The sequence below is a fragment of the Monopterus albus genome, unplaced genomic scaffold, assembly GCF_001952655.1.
Source record: "Monopterus albus unplaced genomic scaffold, M_albus_1.0 scaffold94.1, whole genome shotgun sequence".
NCBI lineage: Eukaryota > Metazoa > Chordata > Actinopteri > Synbranchiformes > Synbranchidae > Monopterus > Monopterus albus.
In genome coordinates, this window is record NW_018127974.1 from 1,672,366 (window position 1) to 1,693,963 (window position 21,598).

Below are 21,598 nucleotides of genomic sequence, written 5' to 3' on the forward strand. Positions count from 1 at the left end.
GCGTACCTTATATGTGACATGACTGTGAATGAATTGTTGAGACCTGAAGCACACAAGAAAGTCTTGCATGATGTATATATATATATATAAATGCAAAAAACTATTATGTTATGCTTTAGATTTAATTGTTTTCCATGTGCTCAACATGGCTGATGTTGTTAATCTCTTCTAGGCTTCAGGATGTTGGAGGCTTTCAACATCACAGACCGGACATTCGCTGGTGTGAATGGTGTGTCCATGGAGCCTGGTTCCTTCAACAGCTACATTGCTTACAGGCTGCATAAGGATTCTTTCCTGACCCAGCCCACCAAGTAAGAACTGAGGCTATATAGTATGTGTGTGAGCCTCACTGTGTGCATATTCCCAGTCTACCGGTCTCCTGTGCACTATAGTCCTGCCCAGCCCACAGTTATTATTCATAATGATATTCGATAGCCTCTATAGTCAGAGGGATTTCCTCAATGGCCTTTGGCACTAAGCCCATAGCTCTACTTGTTTTTACAGCTCAGTTGGAATATGAGGTGCTAAAAACCAAAGAAGTTGGTCAGAAATTTTAAAACTCCCTGAACTAGGCCCTGGTCCCACAAATGTCATCCTGGGTACAAACAAATGACCCAGCAATCAAGAGCTTTATCTCTTTATTGGACCCCATTTAAGTTAGGCAATTGCACAATTGCTGGAGCATCCAAACCTGTTCAGCATACTTTGTTAATATGGTTATATTGATGCATGTTTTGTCTTGCACTCAAATGGAAACACTTCAAATTACAGCAAGACTGAGAGAACAGAAAATACTTTCAATATGTGGGCAATTTCTGCAAGGTCAAATGGAAAACTGGCTTTTATCGTGGACAGGTTCTGCAGCATGTGCAGCTTACTGGATGCTATATTATTGTAGCAAGATTTAATAATGTTGTTATTCATTTCTAATGGGATATTTTGACTGCTGGTGTATTGATGGCAGAGGTCAGACTCATGATTCATCACAATGTATGTTTGTAACACTACTAGGGAGATCCATCAGGCGGGTCTTCCCCCATCTTACACCATTATCCTGCTTTTCCGCCTGCTGGCTGACACGACCTCCGAGCCTTTTGATATCTGGCAGATTTCTGACAAAAACCACAACCCCGAGGTCGGAGTCACCATCAACCGTAAGCCTTCTATTTTTGGGCTTCAGCTGGAGTGGGGAGCTCCTTTGTTTCTGACTCTTACCATATTTACAGAAAGTTAAAGCTAATTGATTTTTGTAAGATACGACCAGCAGTACAAAGAAAGCCTTGGCAGCATATTGAAATAAACATGGTTGACTTAATATACTGTTCTGAATGTCATTCTGATTTTTGATTTGGCTTGTCTATTTATTCTTATATTGAAAGCCCTCACTTTTAAATAAGAATCTTTTGTAGTTGTGTGCTTACACACCTGGTAAATTCATGTAAATAATTATGGGCATGGACCTAATCCCTCCTAGCCTTCTCTTTATCCCTCTCCTCTCTACGACCATATGTTCTGTATAGTACGTCTGTGCTTTGCGTGCCATCGCATTGTAACACACTGTCAACGATTCATCACAAGCTCTTCTCTTTTCAGCTTCCAGTAAGACAATCATGTTCTACAACAAGGACACCCGAGGAGAGATCCAGAGAGCCACATTTAATGAGGAGCAAGTGAAGCGGGTTTTCCATGGCAGTTTCCACAAGGTAAACACAATGCATGATTCTCATGGAGGGGGGTTCTGTGTGCACTGCATAGTGATATTATTAAAGCTGGCTTTAATAGGACAGACAGAGAATGTTTTTGTGGTTACCTATGGTCATGCTTCATTCAGCAAATTGTTTTCATTTTTTTCACTTCCTTTCACACATATTGTTTTTAAATCCTTTCATATGTCTCTTCACATGTGTGACTTTAACCCCTCATTTCAGTCGGCTGAATTACCTGTTAATGTGAAACAGCCAGTGCCATGTAGGAGTATCATGTTACCTGTCAGAGGTTCCCTGCTACCTGTATCCAGTTGCAGTTTCAGGCTGCTGTCAACGTGGCTATTGGGGTTTTTTTATGATTAGACATAGAGTTTGTTTTTTTAACCAATGAGCAGTTAATTTGATAAATGGGTTGTGGAGGCTATAAATACATTTAAGGAGAGGTTGGAGGTGTATTCTGTGAACCTCGGTGACCCAGAATAAGGTACAAGCTGTTACAGACATCCATGGAGGTCTGACTACATAAAGATGAGAGACCATCCTGGTAGTAATGTGAATTTCAAACTAGTCTACCTTTCAGGAGACTTATTTTGTATTGGGGTTCAGCTAAGGTTGGGTTCAAAAATAGCACAAGGAATTTCAAAAACAGATCCCTAAAGTCTGCATATGTTTCCGCACAATAAGCAGACTTGCTGTTTCTTTGAGGACATTCTACAATGATTCAGTATTGTACTGAAAGACATTATATAAAGAATTTCCAACATCACACCGAATGAGTCCAAAATATCCTGACTTTTAGTTCCTACTAAGGGTCATTCCTTAAAAGTACTGGATCCTACTGTACATGCCCCACATTCCAGTAGTCTTTGATTAGACTTTCCCTGGCTGGTACACTTCCCATGTCATTCAAACTCCACATCTTTCCGCTACCAATTAAATTGCTATCAAGCTCAGTCTGAAATAACCCTGAAGACATCATCAGGATTATTTTTGTACACTAGACAAAATTCTTTGAGAGCCATAGAAAACATTCACAGACTGCTTAGTAACCCACAAGTAAACTTTGTGTGTAAAATTGGTAAAGTTCCCCTTTAACCTTTTGCTCAACCCCCAAAAATAGAGGGCCTAAGATTGTTAGTGTGCATTAAGGACACATAGTAGTTGCATATTATTTCCCCAAAGCCTAAAGATTTAAACATCACGAGCAGTGGATTAAAATGTTGAATCCAGATGTTTACAACTGTCTCTATCAAACTCTTGACTCTGAAATAAATCCATGTCATCATTGACCAGCCCATTGATGTAAATAAATTAATGAATATACTCCTTTACGAGAGTGTCTATTGAAAATATTTTTAGCATCAACTATTAGTACATCCATTTGACATAAAGTAACTACCCACAGAGATATTGTTTTGCAAACTCAGAGGTTTGACTACAACACCAGTACAACATGGCAAACCTACAATTTGTATAGTATGGACTCTGGGTGCTGAACCACCTAATGCCATCATGTCCGACTCAAAGCAGCAGGGAATACAAAACATCCTTTGTTATGTTCCACCACAGCATGGTGTCGAGGGTTGAACAATGAACAGTATATTTTATGAACTGGAATGGCTTGAGATGATAGAGGAGGAAAAACAACTAGTTCCAGTGTACTGTGAATTATGTACAAAGGCATTACAGTTTGTTCCCAAGGACATTGTGCCTCCTTTTCCTTTAATTCTGAGGTAATCAAAGTGAATGACCCTTTTTAATGTAGCAGGGTCTTACACAACATCAAAGTTTGTCCACTTGCTGATGTTACAGAGTCCAGTTTTTGAACTGAGGGGCTGATGAGAGTGATATAGTGGTCCTCAGATCAGAGCATGCTGTAAATGGGTTTTCAGATTGACCATTTAGCCACTACACAAGTAATTGCGGGGTAACTTTGTCAATGAATAGAACGCTGGGAAATGTTGGGTCAAGTCTGGGTCTAAATGAAATCACTGCTGGTCTAGTTGGACAGCAGCCTAGTCTGTGTGCTTGTCCTGCAGTGTGTTCTCTCAGTCTGGTGTAGACTGCAGTCTGAATGCACACTGGGTGGCTAGTTTGTGGCACAGTAGTTGTTATTCCAAGAGCTGGTGAGTCTGCAGCGGTGTACCTAGCTGCTTATTTGCTGGTCTGCTGAGTAAGTGCCACTGCTGACAGCTGTGGTGGTGTGTTCACATGTTGTCAGAGGTTTCCCAGCACTTCATCCGTGGCTTTTACAACATGACCTCAGTGTGTGTATGTGTGTGTGTTGGTGCTGAAACCAGAGTGACCAGTGACGAGGCTGTCTTTGAGTATTTAGTCACAAGTGGCACTTAAGCTTATTGTATCTATTGATCTACAGATTATTTTCTCATTTAAACGATTAAGTGTTCAGTTTGTAAGATGTCAGGAAATAGTTATTATCTTATAAACATATAATAGTACATAATTGTTTTGTGCAATTTTATTTAAGCACATCTGGAGCCTATATCATGGTTTTACCTGGCAGTTTATTTTGACAGAGCTTGGACACAACCCTCAAGTATAAAGGTATGCATTGCTTGTAGCAAGTCTATGGTTAAGAGGTGAACTGCAGTTTGTTTTTGTCACATGTTACATGCACTATGTGCTTTGATACTGCACTACTGGGTCAGAGAGGGTTTTTCTCTACTGGCTAGTTAATAAAGAGTAGTCTAATCCAGGCTGGAGAGGGTTGTGGTCTACCACTAGTTGAACATGTGGGAAAGCTCTCAAAGATGACTTCGGCAGATGCTAGCCACTCACTACCCCACTGGGGAATCCCCTCCCACACTCAGAGGGTTGGAGGCCTTCTTAATTTCCTGTTAACTGAAATGAAGAAGACATTATGCATAAGTCATAGGGACTAGTCATGTGTCCAGAGTCACATTAGTGAATGTTTGAGCATGTAAGTTGTTGTAGACACCAATTAGTGCACTGTAGTTTGCCTCCATGCTGTAATGTACACACCTTATTGTTCCTCGAGAAGTCTTGAATTCACTAATAAACTAATTAAGACAGAGGGAGAGGTGAAGCCAAAGCACTCTATTATGCTGGCTTTTAGTTTTTTGTCCACTGACTGCACTCTTTGAGCTCTTCACTTGTGACAACTGACTGTTTTTTCAGTGACCTGAGCAAATAGGCTTATACTAGATTTTACACTAAATATCTATTTCCTTTTATTTTCAACAAATGCTAACTTAGTTGCATTTTATTAGAAAAGACTCACACCTGCTAATTAGTATATGGATGAAATTGTGGCTGTGAGGCCTTCCAGCTTTGGGACTGTGAAAATGGAGGAACAGTCAGGACAAAGCCAAGAACAATAAAATCTAATCTGATAAATGCACTGGAGCATATATGGTGTCAACCTGAAATCTTACCATATGTACTCTGAGTGTGGAGTGTTGACTCAGTGAAGCACAGTGGGACTCTCTGTGTTACCACTTAAAGACCGACTGTTTCTCTGTCAAAGCTTCACTGCAGTAGGAGCCTCAGCTGAGGGAACAGTGGTTTTCCATAGTTTTTATTGTGTCTACTTATAAGTCAGTGAGGTAATATATACATGCTGATTATTTGCCATCCCAGTATATCATCCAAAGTTGTTTTGGTAAGCTCTCAAGATCATGGTACAGTATATCCATGCCAGAATGGTGGGATAAATGACACCCCTCTCTCATTGTGGTCCACCAGATAGTTTGTTCTGTTGCCAAGGATGCCAGTGTAATTTTGTTATTGGTTGCCAAGAGCTATGGCCTAGTCTGTGGTCGGTATGGCTTTGTAAAAAGAACTGGTAGCTTGCTTTTCCTGACAAAAAGAAAGCTTGCCTCACTGTTCAGAAGGGGCGTGTAGGACGTTTGGTGGCATACCGCTAATGATATGGTTTCAAGATGTGGAGCTGGTCTCTCTGGAAAGGAAACCAAATCTGGCACTTTGCCATTCTGTGTTGTTATGCAGTCAGTGAATGCAAGTTATTGCTGCATTGAAATGCCAATTGTTGTCATTTTCTTTTCTTTCTTTTTTTTTTTTGGTTTACCCATTTTCAGTCCTATGTCAAATCCCAAACCACTCTGGGGTAATATCACAATCTATAATTAACATAGTCCTGCAAAGACTCAACAATTCCCTAAATATACCAATTATGTAGAATACAGTATCAGCATCTTTATGAGCTTCAGACAACATGATTTAAGAAGGCTCACTGAGGTTGTTCCTAGCTTATGGTTACAGTGAACTCAAGAATTCTTCTGCTCTTGCAAAGGGCTGTCATGCCTCTTCCAAAAGGAAATGGATGCCAAGCCCAGCTTTTCTAAATCTAAGTCTTCCTAATTCTTTTTGCCAAGTAATTGTGTGTAATTGTGTTGCACCAAAGCCGGCAGCTGTCAGGTACTGGGAAGACAAGAACATTTTGGTAATAATACCCTCTCTCAATCTTCTCTCTCACTCCTGTAGCTCCACATCAGCGTTTCTCCAGAGAAAGTCAAGCTCAATTTGGACTGCCAAGAGGTGGCAGAGAAGCCCATCAAGGAGGCCAGCAACATCACACTGGATGGCTACGAAGTGCTGGGCAAGCTGGTCAAGTCTGGAGGTGGAAGGAGGCAGTCTGCTACAGTAAGTAAAAAGAACTCAAATCATTGAAAATCATATTAGAAAAAACAGGTTTGGAAGAGCATTGTGTGTAGATGCACAATTAATTTTAATTAGCTTTTGTTGCAGAAAAATAAAACCCTGGTTGTTTCTACTTCTCTGAGGATGTCACTGTTATCTGTTTTCAACATTTCATTGTGAATGGGAGCTATTTGGAACACCTGCTGACGTCTTTCCCTCCTTCTGTTGTGTAGTTCCAGCTTCAGATGTTCGACATTATCTGCAGCTTGAGCTGGATCAGCCGAGATAGATGCTGCGACCTGCCCGCCACAGTAAGAACAAGTGTCACTGTAGTATCATTTAATAAACAAGTCAAAAGGTTGTTTACAGAAGCACTACTGGGATATCTTCCTCTTGTACCTTTTTGGTTTTTAGAGCTACCTGGTTATGAGAATTGATAGGTCATTGCAACCTTATGTACCCTATGCGTGTATACCTTCTCGGGGTTCACATTTTAGGTTATACAATATATATCTACTGGCATGTGGTCATTAGGTAAAATGCAAGTCTGATAACAAGACAATGCCTCAGCTGAACTGAACAGAACCTTGTTTCCAGTGCCAGTCAGACTGTTACCATTATGACCTCCCAATTACAGTACATGAAAACCACTGATCCTTCAGATCACCCAGCAGAGCAAATCCCACGCATTTGGACACATTATGGTAAATACCAGATGAACTCACATTTATTTAATTTTAATTCTGTCATTTGCATCAGCTATTAATACACCACATTAATTATGTCAAAGACTAATTTCCAAAATTGTGGACATAGTTTGCAGCTATCATCAAACGTCTGGTGTTCAAGTCCCACTTTGCTGATTCCAGGCACATTTTACTGCTCCATCATGACCTTTGCTGGGTTTCTAAACTGTCTGTTCTTCTTAAACAACAACCAACCATAACAATATTCCTCTGCAGAGCCCATTCATTTCTATTTTCTAATTTCGGTATCTTCTTGTCTCTTCGCTCTCAGAGAGATGAGGCCAAGTGCCCAGCCCTTCCCCACTCCTGCACATGCACACAGGACAGCATCGGCCCTCAGGGGCCTCCCGGACCATCGGTAAAGACACTATCCAGACACATACCACTATCATGCTTTTTTCATCTCCTCCTCTTCTCCTGATAGAATGGTTTTCTCAGAAGCCATAGACGTTTTGATGGTGATGATAATGCCATGCTTTCCTCTGTCAGTGACCTTCTTGACATTTCTGTACAGTTTGAGCTTAAGTAAACTAAAGATGTCCCTCACATCAGAAGTGGTGTTTTCTTTTCCTCTGGAATGAACAGTTGTGGATGAGACCAGTGGCATGCAGTGAAATGTGGGCTTAGGGAGAACTGTCATAAGATAAATGGCTGTCGGAAAAACAACAGTAAAAAAAGTCTTGAGGAGAAATCTGGAAGATGTGTGCTTGGTAAACTCACTAGGCTCCAGTGTAGAGCTTGGAGTTTTAGGGCTTTTGGAATCTGCTCCTGTTGTTACACAAACTCTGTTTTTCTGCCTCATCGCATTTCCAGGGCAGCCCGGGTTCCAAGGGACCTCGAGGGGACAGAGGAGTACCCGGCAACAGCGTGAGTTAAATCACTTGAAGCATACTATAAATTGTTATCGGTGTTTATTTATGTTTTGATTTCACTTTATTTTACAGTCATTAGTAGGTGACCTTCTCACCCCTGTAGCATTTCAGAAGTCTGAGTTTAAAGGTTGTCTGAGGGGGGGGTTCTTTTAAGGAATATAGCTATAAAACGGCTTTGTTTTACATCTGGATAATGCTGTAGGGTCCTATGGGTCCACGTGGTGAGCCAGGACTCCGGGGCGCAATGGGACCACCGGGTCCACAAGGCCCTAATGGCCTGTCTCTACCTGGAGAACCTGTAAGTTTACTTACATTACAAACCATTCATAACACAAGACATGGGGAAGAAAAAGTGATGTGTCAGCAGTAGATTAAATTTAATGTATAAGACAGACATTATCCCTTATGATTAGTGCACATGGTGAATGTGCAGAATGTGCAGTTTGTGTGCAAGTTGTAGAGCTGAAATATTCTCTGTGTGAGTGAGATTTACAACTGACATCAAAATACATTAGCCTCCCTGCAGATGTTCTTGTCAAAACATGAAATCAATCACAGTCAAAGACCAAAAAGGATTAAAAGACTAAAGCTTTTTGCAATCCTTTCTTTTTTGCCTCATCTGCTTTCAGGGTCGCCCGGGACCAAAGGGAGATCCTGGAGACCCTGGTCTGTCTGGCCGGCAAGTAAGTACTCCCCTCTCATTTTGTGGTTTATGAACAGGAAACAGGAGACCGTCTATGGGGAGCAGCTCTGCCACTGGAGCCTTGATTCAGTCCACATGGCGAGATTGAAACCACACTCCGAGTTGGAGGTTTACCGTGCCATCCTCAGGGAGACCCTCGGTCTCAAATCAGCCCATTAATTGACAAACAGTAGAAAGCCAGTGATGTAGTTACATTATTATGAAGAACAGTCTTGTGTTACCAAAGGGAAAACAAGGAATGGAACATGTTCTTCTCCAGCCTTGTAAATGAACATGATGGTGACTTGATGAAGACTTGAAGTCTGAGCATCTTTGACTTACAGTCAGAGCCCAAATTGAACTTTTTGACTCACCAGCTAAGGCAGCACATGGATAAATCCACTGACCGAGCTAATTTTTTAAAGACCAACAAAAATTTTGTGTCACATATACTTTTGTTTCAGTATTTCACTGAGATAAGTTATGTTGAATACAAACCTAAACAGGCCATAGCAAAATTTGAAGCAAAAATCACTTTAATATATTGATCAGCAGTTAATACATTCATTAAATTCATACTTTAATTAAGATTTAAAAGCCAGAACACAATGGAAGAAGTCTTACTCTCAAAACTCTACTGAAACTGTTGCTATTAAGTGAACTGCTACTCGGGCTCCTCACTGCCCAAAGCATTCACCTTCTTATTTTCCACGCTCGCTTCTCTGTTTTGGGGTTTGGCACACGTGCACACGCTCACCCGTGTTCCAAGGCTGCCTGGCCCTACTCTTCCTCTGATTAGTTATTGGTTGTTGTTTGGTTAGACAGGCTCAAATATAAAGTATAAGGCTTAGAGGGCCGGTCAGGGGCAAAGTGAGGGCGAGTCTTTGCCGGGTCGGTGTGTGTGTGTGTGTGTGTGTGTGTGTGTGTGTGTGTGTGCTGGGCTCCGACACAGATTGAGGACAGAAACAGAGGGCCCTTAAATCAAAACGTAGTAGACACCCTCAGGATAGTGTTTTATTACATGAATATTTTGTTACAAACATTTACCTGGCACTGTAGTAGATAGTTTTCTGCACTTTACTCCCCAAACAGAAAACCTACCGACATTTGGCGCTTGGCGGGTGTTAATGTTGGACGCTGCTCACAGTAGATGTCATCTGGGGGACTTCTTGGATGAAAATGACAGAAACAGATTTTAAACAAAAACACATTTTACATTACAGCTTTTTGATGGAAGGACATTTTTGACTGGGCTGGCATTACTATGCATAGCCATATCTTATCCAGCTGAGGTCATCCAGCAGACTCCTACCATTCAACTGGTTACATCAGCACTCATTGCTCTGGCTTCTGAATAAGCAAATTCAGACATGGGAGAAATCCTCATCCTCTGATCTTCAGCTCTGCCTGCGCACAGTTCTGCTAGACATGATGTGTCAACAGACACGAAAGTAATTGTTCCAGGTTTGAGTGGCAATATGATATAGTATATAGTTGGCTAAATAACTTGGAAACTGCAGGGGTGTTTTCTGAAATACTATAGTTCAACAGGGGTATTTGGGAGCTGTAGACGTGTTGTTCCTGATCATTTGCATTTGATTAACTGTGTCTGCTTTTTTTTTCCAGGGTCCTCCTGGGCCACGTGGTTCTCTGGGCCCCGTTGGACCAAGTGGAGCACGGGTAAGACCTGCCTCCAAACCAGCTTAGTGTACACACTATGTTAAAGCACATGTTTTGCACATGATTATCCACTTAGCTCAGTGCATACATTCCATGTTCTCCCTTGTATCAGTCAAAATAATTCAGCCAATATTTAAAATTTTAATTTACAGGCAGACTTAAGGTTGAAACCAATATAAAGTCTTAACACTGATGTATTACATGAATAGGGTCCCCAGTGTGTTATAACCAATGTGTGAGTGTGTTGTTTCTACATACAGGGGCCACCAGGGAAGGAGGGACCATCTGGACCAAGAGGTCCACCAGGGCCCATGGTGAGTGTGTGTGTTTGTGTCTTTGTGCTGTGCAAAAAAAGAGCCAAATAAACATTCCCTGGAGTGTGCTATACTTCCTGATATATCCACAACAATTAGTCCTCTGGCTTCACAGTTGCACTCTGCCGAAACAGTGCATACAGCAAAAAAAGTCTCTAGGCCTCTCCACTGCCAAGAAGATGGTGCATGCAGCTCATTTTCTTCTTCTGTGGTTTTGGGGAGGTCTGCATCTACTTAATCCAAGCATCATGCCAACAGGCAATATGCCAGTGTAGCTTTCATGTGCTCCACACCACCCAGGAGCCATTAGCAGTGCCTCGTGGTTGATGTGTATATGCTCCACCCTCCCACCCCCTCACTGCAGCATAGATATAGATCTCAACCTAAAGCTTGTTACCAACCATTAACAGGGAGCAGGAGTTAAATGTAATTGAGTTTACTGTGCAGTAATTCAAAATAAGCACAACATTTTCTGTTTTGTTTTTCCTCTGTTTTCAGGGAAACCCTGGAAATCCAGGTGCGCCAGGAATTACTGGAAAACCAGGGAAACCAGGAGACACAGGAAACCCAGTATGTGTTTAATAAAAAGATACAAACTTATGGTCACATGGCAAAGTTTAGAAAAGGACAAAGTCAAGGGCATGGGTTGGTCTGACAATTGTCTTCTCATTAATAGGGACCTCTTGGCCCTAAAGGAGAGAAAGGAGAGAGGGTATGTATTGTTGTTATTGTCGTTATCATACATCATCAATGAGAAAAGTAACACCATGAAACAATCTCTCTTTTTTCCCAGGGAGACTTTGCATCCCAGAACATGATGCGCTCCATCGCCAGACAAGTTTGTGAACAGCTTGTGAACAGTGAGCTTTTGATATTCTGTAGGGAATTTTAAGGTTGTTCAAAGTCGACTCCAAATCTAACTGCTTTTCTTCTTCTTTTGCAGATCAGATGAGCAGAATTGACATGATGATCAACCAGATTCCAACTGGATATCGTAGCAACTCTCCAGGGCCACCTGGTCCTCCTGGTCCCCCTGGCGACCAGGGATCCCGCGGAGAGCCTGGACCACAGGGTAGAGCTGGTTTCCCTGGAGGCCAAGGTTTACCTGGGAATCAAGGGGAAAGAGGTGCTTTATTTCTCTTCTTCTTTTTTTTGTTTGGCTGAGCCATGAAATAATTAAAGTCATGGTGATATTGACTCTGCAGACTATAGTGTTGGTCCGACAAGAATGGAATAACAACATAACTGCATTACTTTGGTTATTCTAGACATGATTCAAGTCAGCTTTGCAAAAGATGGTTAAATACTGAATCTCTCCTGTAGTATTTTATGCATGCCATTTAGATTTCTACTCATTTCCAGATATTAGTGACTTTTTTTCTGTCAACTTGCTTTGGTGTGAAAGTCATTTCTTTTGTTTTTCTCTGGTTTATGAAGGTTTGCCAGGAGAGAAGGGAGAAAGAGGGGAGCCAGGAAATGGTATCAGAGGACAGAGAGGTTCAAGTGGGCCACCAGGTACCACAGTCCGTCGCTTTCTCCCTTTTTCTTCCAGGAACATAAGAAACCGTATTTTGTATTGAGCAGTGTTCTCCAGTCTTCTGACCTCCCACTCTCTCTTACAGAGTTCATCTTGACAAAGAAACTGTTGAACTGTGACAGCTTTCCCCTTTGGACCTTTCTAGGACAGAGTACTCCCCTTAGTTCAATTAAAATAACACCGTTCAGTCAGAGGGTCGCATTTACATATAGTACTTTGTTTGGGCAGCTGTACCACATAAATTCTTTGAGACAGCCCAAACATAATCTCAGGTTTTTTATTTCATAAGGCCCTTTTTGAGCTTTATGTGCACATTCAGAAAATGGAAGCTCTTTATGTTGATCATTAGCAAGAGAATCTCTGAGTGTAGAGTTTAGGCAGTCTCCAGTCAGTATTAAGTCAAGTTCATAATGGAGATTTAGAATTGGTAAAAATGTTATAAGGCTGAAGTTTTGAAGTGAATTTTCTCAGCTATAATTGATATTCAATGTGTATTCTGTGAAAAAAAAGTTCACCACTTCCAAAAATTTCCTTTCCCTAAGGAAGCTAGCGCAAAACAACAGGAACCTGCTATTAATGTCTGCCCCAAACAGTGACATGTCTGTTTGTGTGACTGAAGTGAGAAACAACTGAGGGCCAGTGGGAGGGAATCAACACTGATGATTCACTTTTGTGTTTGGGAGAATTAGATTGTTGTACAATGAGTTTTTTGGTGGCCTCATCGACAACACATGGGTTCACTTAAGGGAGAGAAAACGAGAGAGAGGGGGAAAATTCCATCCTGACTTTTTACTGTCTAGACAGATGGGGCCGGGGGTCGGGTAATTCCACACAGCCCCAGACTCTTTTTTTTTTTTTTTAAATTGAGCTATTGAAACATTTAAATTACAGCCCCACAGCCCCGTGTTACCCCCACCATTTCCACCAACATTTACGGATGATGTCAGTGGATTTTTGTGCTTAACTCCAGAGACATCTCTTCCAAAGTGGCCTCACGCACCGTCTCTCTCCCTTCTTCAGGGCCACCAGGAGAGTCAAGAACAGGACCTCCAGGTCCTTCTGGTTCCCCTGGGCCAAGCGGCCCTCCAGGTCGCCAAGGTACTCCTGGGGTGAGGGGACCTCCAGGACCCCCTGGATACTGCGACTCCTCTCAGTGTGTTGGCATTCCTTACAATGGACAAGGATACACAGGTACACGCAGTACTGTCTAGGTTCTGCATGGCACAGCTTTAGGTCAAAGACTATGTGTATGCAGACTAATTACATATGCTCAGTGCACTGCTTCTTTCTTTGATAATGTATGGAGATATGGATTATGTGTTCCAGAGAAGATATTTTTGCACAGAAAGCAAACATATTTGCATAAGTAATTTGTTGGCTAAGCCCTTTTACTCCTACATTAATGTTGCTATGCTTGTCAAGCTTTTGTGTTGGTGGCAGATTTACTATTGGAATTCTTAGTTAATGTTTAAACAACAGGCCCATAATTTCAGACAGAGCGAAACCAAAGCAGCTTCACATTTCTAGCCAGTGACTATTAGTTTTGTTGGCTGAAATGATAACTGTCACTAACAGGGGATATATGCTGCAACTACAGTAGCTAGCTAATTAAGATAACAGTAGCATCATGAGTGGCCTGAAAATGCCATAACAAGCTGACTTCTGAGATTTATAAGTGTTTGGCAGTTTAGTTTCCATAATTGGACAAACAGTGCAGGGTCAGATATTTATTAGTTTTACACTTTATTTTTCATATGTTCACTAATGATAAAAGAGAAAAGACTATGGGATTTATGGACTAATCAGCATGTTTGGCATTAGTAAATCAACCTTAGCTGGGGTTGCTGGAGAGTAAACTTCCCCAAGTCTAATAAAGAGCTGGACAGAGCCTCTAATGTTAGCCCTCACTCTGATATAACAGCATCAAGGGCAAACTTCCACACAGTGGAGAAACACTGTACAGGGGATATGGTAATTGTGAATGAGCCCACTTTTTAAAGTGTGAACATATAAGATTTAGGTGTGAAATACTCCTGGGTTGGAGGTAGAACGCTTGTTAGCCAGTCATGATAATGACTGCATCTTAATTTAGAACACACAAACATGCTGTTTAATCCATTCCTTTTACCCTTATGACTCTTGTACTGTAAATAAAGACACCACCCTCCAAACATCATATGTGCTGTTACTACAGCTCCATGGGGGAAATCCAAAGCTTGACAAGCTGCAGTGCTAAGTTACTATTGCTAAACTAGGATTGCCACAATATTCCCATACCTCCATATATTTGATGTACAATTTTAAAACTGGCATGTAAAGCATTCTAGTTAGTGGTTTATGATGACTTGCATTAAATGAAATAAGATGCCTTTGTTTCACAGAGAAAACTCACACCCTCTTTGAACTGTTTTCAGGTTTGGCATAGTAAACCTTCTAAGTCACCTGTGCTGCTTACTCTTTGGCGTCCTGTTTCTGAGATGTTTACCCATTTGCTATGGGGCATGTAAGGATAATCACCATGGACATAATTACTGAACATTAAAACAAATATTACAAAAAGCCCAAAAAAAAAAAAAAAAAGAACAAAGCGGACTGGCACTAACATCATCTCACAGCTGCAAGCTACAGTACAGTGATGGCAACCTGCTGGCCTGTTTGCATCTTGAACCACAGGAAAATGGGAGTTAAAAAAAACAAAAACAGAGACTGAGCATTTCTACGAAGGAAGGAGCATGTACAAATACCATCCAAAGCAACTACTAACAAAGAGGACTTCATAACTGAAAGCAATGTTAATGTAGAGGCCACGTGTGTAAATAAAACTAATTTTTTTTTTTTTTTGCCTTGTAAATGATTGTATGAACCGGACATTTCACTAAAAGTCAAGTTAACATCTGTATTGAGCTTGTGCCTTATAACCCTCTGCTTACTTACCATCAGCATAACATCTGTATACAGCGCCTTAAGTGGTCCTGACTGAAGCATGTTCCATGTGCACTTCGTCATGTTCGTTGTGTACATCAGCCAAATCAGCGCTACATGTTGCTCTTCTGCCATTTCCATGTGTCTTTTGTAGTACCAGCTGGTTATTTTACTACATTTTTATTACTGATGGTTTTTATTGTACATGCTTAATTAGCCTTTTTGGTACTCTAGGAAGCTGCAGTTTGACACAAACATGTTTTTTTTTTTTGGAAATCCATAGTGCAATATTATTTAAATTGTGCATGTGAGAAGTTGTAGAAGGAATCCTCTTTTGATTGGCCATCCCGAATACTTTTCTAGCCAACCGCTACCAGCCTGAACCTGAGGTAGTGTCTATACCTGTGGAGCCAGCTGGAGAGTTTGAGACTATACAATCACCAGGTTACTCACAAAACCAGCGAGGAAAGAGATCACTAAAGAAGACAATACTGACAGTATAGAAACATTAGCATTACAGCTTGAATACGGAGTTCTCAGAAAGTGTAATATTGGAATCACTTCCTTGATCACTTAATGTGATGACAGAGTGCTATTCAGAACAAAGCTAATACTTATATGGGTTTGATACCCCTGGCTATACTGAACATATATTTGTTTGACATGAGAATGTTTAGCAAGATTAATACAAACCTATGTTCGTTCATTACAAACCTGTGTGCTTGCTAAGTGTTTCCCTTTAATAAGTGTCTGCTTGTAATATAACTGCAAGTGTTTATCGGACTCTAATGTGTAATGCACTAGTCATGTGATCACCAGTGGAAATCGTGTCGAAGGAGGTATGTTTTTGAACACTTTCAGGCCGCTTATGTTGTTTTTGTCAAATTCCATTTTGTAAAGCTGTTTCAGATACTCCATTGCTAAAAAAGAGAAAAAAAAGGGACACTTCATTTTATCCCCAATGATTTGTTAATTGTAATGTCATGTGCAGCCTGCAAACCAAATGATAATCTAACTGATTGTAACAAACCAAAGTTTTTGTTTTTTCTTGTGGTGGAATTGCATGTTTGCGTTGTGTAGTTACTGAGGATTTCTAACTCGGAAAATAGTTGCTGTTTTCTATCACTGCAGTTTGGATTTGGTTGCAAGACTATAGACATAGAATTTCATTTCATTTATTTGTGAATTCCACACAGCCGTATTTTTCTTATTTATTTCTGGAACAGAAGAGGCATTTTTCAATAAAACTACTGAAAATGTAGTGTTTGTTTCAGCTTTCCAGTTTTTTTGTCTTTGACTGATAACTTGAACTATTCAGAGTATCTGTACAGCAGTGGTGGAAAGTAACTAAGTACATTTACTCAGGTACAGTAAGTATAATTTAGAGGTATCTGTATTTCAGCATTTTCATTTTGTTACTTCATACTTTGACTTTACATTTTACAGGCAAACATTGCACTTTTGTACTCCACTACATTTTTTATAACTTTAATTACAAGTTTCTTTTCAAAACAAGATTAATGCTAATCATAAGACTTTATTGATTTCCAGTGGTAAATTCACGTGTTACCCAGCACTACTTCAAATTATGAGCATAAACTGTAAGCTAGTTAAAACTAGCTCCTTCTTTAGCAGCTGCAACTTAAATGTGATGTACACAACAATACATCAGTAATGATAATACAATAATAAGATATACATTATTGTTAAATGCACCATTCTACATGAGTACTTTTATTTTTAGTGTATGTTTTAAGTATATTTTGATGCGAACTCTTGTAATTTTACTGAACTTACATTTTGAATGCAGGACTGTTACTTGTAACAGAGTATTTTCACTGTGGTACTGCTACTTTTACTTAAGTAAGAGATCTGAATACTTCTTCCACCACTGCTGTACAGTACATGGTGTATACAACCAAAACCACTTATAGCACACTTATTAGGAGAAAATCTTAACAGATCTAATGATGCCTCAAAGAAAATAGATGAAACTGATTTTATTTGATCTCAGCTGACAAAGCCAGTTCCTCCTAACATCAGGGCTGGACAGGGTGCACTTTGAGGTAGGGGCCTTTATTTAGTTTTACATCAGTCAAGATCTTTTGCGCCATCCAGAATGTCAGTTTGTGTCAGGGTTAGAGCTAGAAAACAAATTGTCCATCATTTAATCATTTCCAACATATGAACTGCTTCCCAGTCTTTGACATACACCCACTTGGCTTTTGTCGTATCAGGTTGTAATGATTATCATAGATTTCCATGAAGAAAACATGCAGATTTGATTGGGCATACACCAGACCTGGGAAACACAGATTTCCACCCATTAAGCATAATAAATGGTGAAATAAGAGATGCATGAGGTACGGAACAAGTGACATCATTTATCACGATGAAGTGAAAGCACGTCTGCGGGGGAGTTCTGCACAAATACCGGAGATAATGAATGGGGGGGTGAGTGAGGTGGGGGCAATGGTACAAGAAAATATGGGAGAATTCTTTTATGAACTCTCTTGAATAATTTCCTAATGTGCACAAGCAAATTATGATGCAACTCTAGAATATCTGGGAATTTCGATTAGAGTTTGTAGACGTTTCTCTATCAGGAGAGTCAGAGATCCCTGCAGGTACAGTGGGAGTGTCGGAACAGCTGGTGCATATTAGTGGGAAAGGAGGCGAGTTTGTGAAAGCACTTCACAGGGCTTAAAAAAAGTTTACCATGTTAAAAAAAAAGACAGGCTCCTATAAATCTCCCTTTTGAGGTACACTGTCATTGTCATACAGTATATGGTCCCACTTCATGATGTGGCTTTTCTATACTTAGAGCAACACACCCAGACATGCTGGTTGTATTGAAATGTGTTTACACCTGTTACGAGTTTTTGTTTTAGCATGAGTCAATGACACTGTCCAACACAACACTGCAAGTATTTACATCCCCCTTTTTTCCACCACAAGCAATCACAGTGTTTACTGTACCTACTAGCTAACAAGAAACTGTCCTCACTGACGCCTGATACCATCCTCACTGTGACCCTGTCTGGTTTCTGTCTTCTGATGTCTTTAATTCCAATCCAATACAGCAGGCATCTGTGTTCATTTTGTGGCAAGAGTTTCAAGAGGGCTGTTCCAGAGTCTGTGGTTGTTAAAGATTTTAGCTAACTCCAGTTTTATCTCCAGTTGTCCCCCTCACAAACAGCAGACAAAATGTCTCTTCCACAGCAGTGGGTAGGACTGTTTTTATGTATGTTTAAAGAATTAAAATAAAAATAATTTAAGAAAGAGTTTGACATTTGGGGAAATAAACCTGTCGGCTTTCTTGCAGAGATTAAAGCCTGCAGGCAGCATAGTTTATCATTAAGACTGGAAACAGGGGTAAACATATGGCAAGGCCTTTTAACATTTTAATTAGAGCTGCTGCTGGTTTTAATTTTGTATTTATGATACAATTAAATGTGAACTCTTCTGCAAGAATAACAGCAGTAAATGAAATGAGCAAAGCTCAATACAGCAAAAAACACTGCAAGAGATTGTTCTCGTATTTTTTCTTAAACCCTTTATGATTAATTTATGCCATTAATCAAGTAGACTAGTTTATAGTGAACTCTTGCACAGTGTTTAATGACATAACAGAATGAAATCTTGGATGTGGGGCCAACACATAAGATGAATGAGCCTGTTTTAAAAGTGATCATAGGAGATGGAAAAGTAAAATTCTGTTTGAGCTTTTAGGAACATTATGAGAGTGCTGCATGAGAATTGATGGGAGGACTGCTAAATCATGCTGATTATCTGCAGTGGAACCTAAAAACATGTGGAAAGTTTTCATTTTTTTCATGTTAAAATATAGATCTGCTCAAGTAATCTGCTGTACAGTGCAGTCAACAGCCAACAGGCAGACTCAGCATGTTCCAGTGAAAAAATGTTTTCGACATTTTGAAAATATACTTATTAATTTTCTTGTAGTAATACTAGATGACATATACAACATATCGTTTAAAAGGAATACAGCTTCATATATAGAGTTCATAAAAATGGCCACATCTAATTCTTGGCAAGAAAATGAAACGTATTCCCCAAAATGTTGAATGATTCCTTGAAGAACACTGGCACCAAACATTTTGCTCAAGGTAGAAATGGGTTCCGTTTTGGATCCGGTTCCAAATGAATAAAATACCCAGACTTGTGAAGCACTACAGCAAATAATTTCCCTTATAGACCTTGCAATGTGCATTCTCTGTTCAGTGTAGTCTCTTTTGCCTCTGCCACTACAGGTATCAGCAAAGACACCTATACAAACATTTGAACTGACACTGCTGCTGAAATGCATGACTGAGGATACATTTGGATAATGGGAGAGATTAACCAATATGATCTTCAAATGCCAATAATAATAATACAGCTTTTTATTTGATGGCTATTACTATTCTGTTTAGACTATGTTTGTTTGTTTACAAAAATTTTATTTTTGGCAGCATTTAGAGTATATGACACACTGACACTCATACTTCACAGTAAAATGCAGCAGAGCAATTTATCGTTATGGATATGTTTGATACTTTTGTAGATTTCTATCAAAAACACAAAATACAGTAAGTTAAGGCCTTCCCCAAAACTGTGCTATCACATTCTATTTTATGTAATCTCACTTTATCATTAATGTGGCTTAGAACAGGAATCACTGCACAAATGGAACCAGATACAAATGTATACGAGCTGCTTCACCTAAAGTAGCCTCCCATCAGAATCTGATTCCTGACTTGCCAAACAAAACTTGACAAAGGAATGAAGCGATCCTTTGAACTGTAAGAACAGGGGGTTGACTCCCCAGAGAGCAGATATTCAGTCAACATGCTGACAGAAGGTTCCACTGACTGAAATGCCAAAAGCAACAGTCCTCTCAGGATACGAGAAGAAGGAAGCCAGCAGATCTCCAGCTGACCTGGTAAAAAAAAAAGGTTTGATTTTGAATTATTCCTCTTAAAATGCTATGTCCTTTGTCCTGCCCATTACCTGTCACCAAAATGTCTCCCAGATGGGTAACTAAATAAGAACCTGCTGTGTATTAGCATGTATGTTGTAGATAAAAACATTCTTGACCCCTTCTAGTGGGCCCTACTACTGCTGCTTATAACATTCTATAATTTAAGTCACTAACACAGTAAATGGTCTTACATAGTGCATTTCTGCTCCCATGTTATGCTGTTATGGTGTTAAGCTGTCTGTTCTCTATTGCTGCTGAAACACTGAAATTTCCCCATTGAGGGATCAATAAAGTGCCTACCTACCTACCTACCTACCTACCTACCTACCTACCATTTCTGTGCAGGGAAGCCCGGTCACCCACGCATCCACACACCAGAGGCAACTAGGGGTTCAGTGTCTTGTGCAGGGACTGTGACATGTGGACTGGAGTAGTTGGGGATCAAACAGCTGAACCTACAGTTAGAAGGCAACCTGCTCTACCTCCTGATTCACAGCCAACCTGATAGACACACAGGTCAAAAAGAAGCTTAAAAAAATCTTCAAATTAGAGGCCAAGGGCTGAGCAGTGTGGTTGTATTTTAGTCTTGGTTGATTTGGCAGCAGCAGTGGTTACTGGTGATAATGCCATGTGTGGTTCAGCACTACAGCAGAAATACAATGAGCAGCTACTTTGTCAGAGATACTACAGATGTGTCTGCTTACAGAGCTGCTAAACAAACCCATGTTGATGCAATAAAGATGTCAGTCAAAAATAATTCCAACCGCGACCTGATTTCATGCTGCACAAGACATAAATATTTTTCCACACAACAGCAGGGCAATGCGAGGAGCTTGGAAGTTTGCTGAGAAGCTCATCTGCCTTCTGGCCCTTCTTGTTGTACCACCGCCTGTGTAAAAACTTCAAATGATCCACTGAGGAAAAATTGCTAAAAATGACTCTTCTTGTTTTCTACAGTCATTGTTGATGAATGGTCACAGTTACATGTAGCCCCAACAACCTGTGACTCTGATACACTTCATTTCCTGTTACACAATAAAAGCCACACTTTGTTTCTCCAGTTGCTTTTAATATGAAACAGCAGCAGGCTGTGGGGAAGTGAACAGTAAACAATGAGGCTGATATCAATGACCTAAAAGAGCATGCATTATCACTTGGGTGGTATCGTGACTCTGAATCCACCTTTGGAATAGCAGACTTCAGCACGAACTACTTAGACGTCTTAATACGCAATGTAAATACACTGATTTGCTGAAAAAACCCTACCATAAATAGCATCTAAAAACACAGTATGATTTGATGAAAATCTTAAGGATAATATTTTCTTTTTAAATTTGTGCACACAGTTTTGTAATGCAGCAGCCTTCCACCCAGCTCCTAGCTCTGCCCTCTGCCACAGGAAGCAGCACCTGCAGAGCCCAGCTGCAGACATCACTGCTCGCAGTGTTTTCACTTCCATCCCACCAAATGTTGCACTGATATTTGCAAAACGTCTGATCTCTAAGCTGAGATGG

General features: G+C 40.3%; 1 protein-coding gene across 1 annotated transcript in view; it reads left to right on the plus strand.

Moving 5' to 3' along the window:
* Positions 1 to 14,758, plus strand: part of LOC109964979 (collagen alpha-1(XII) chain-like) — a 51,273-nt gene extending 36,515 nt beyond the window's left edge. Inside the window, exons 49-66 of the mRNA XM_020608637.1 lie at positions 173 to 311; positions 1,012 to 1,154; positions 1,594 to 1,703; positions 6,192 to 6,350; positions 6,581 to 6,658; positions 7,365 to 7,451; positions 7,907 to 7,960; positions 8,168 to 8,263; positions 8,595 to 8,648; positions 10,274 to 10,327; positions 10,588 to 10,641; positions 11,140 to 11,211; positions 11,318 to 11,353; positions 11,435 to 11,501; positions 11,585 to 11,767; positions 12,079 to 12,156; positions 13,199 to 13,369; positions 14,593 to 14,758. Of these exons, the coding sequence (XP_020464293.1) occupies positions 173 to 311; positions 1,012 to 1,154; positions 1,594 to 1,703; positions 6,192 to 6,350; positions 6,581 to 6,658; positions 7,365 to 7,451; positions 7,907 to 7,960; positions 8,168 to 8,263; positions 8,595 to 8,648; positions 10,274 to 10,327; positions 10,588 to 10,641; positions 11,140 to 11,211; positions 11,318 to 11,353; positions 11,435 to 11,501; positions 11,585 to 11,767; positions 12,079 to 12,156; positions 13,199 to 13,369; positions 14,593 to 14,603 (1,646 nt within the window). The 3' untranslated portion in view covers positions 14,604 to 14,758. The remainder of the gene's footprint in view (positions 1 to 172; positions 312 to 1,011; positions 1,155 to 1,593; positions 1,704 to 6,191; positions 6,351 to 6,580; positions 6,659 to 7,364; positions 7,452 to 7,906; positions 7,961 to 8,167; positions 8,264 to 8,594; positions 8,649 to 10,273; positions 10,328 to 10,587; positions 10,642 to 11,139; positions 11,212 to 11,317; positions 11,354 to 11,434; positions 11,502 to 11,584; positions 11,768 to 12,078; positions 12,157 to 13,198; positions 13,370 to 14,592) is intronic.
* The last annotated feature ends 6,840 nt before the right edge of the window (positions 14,759 to 21,598 follow it).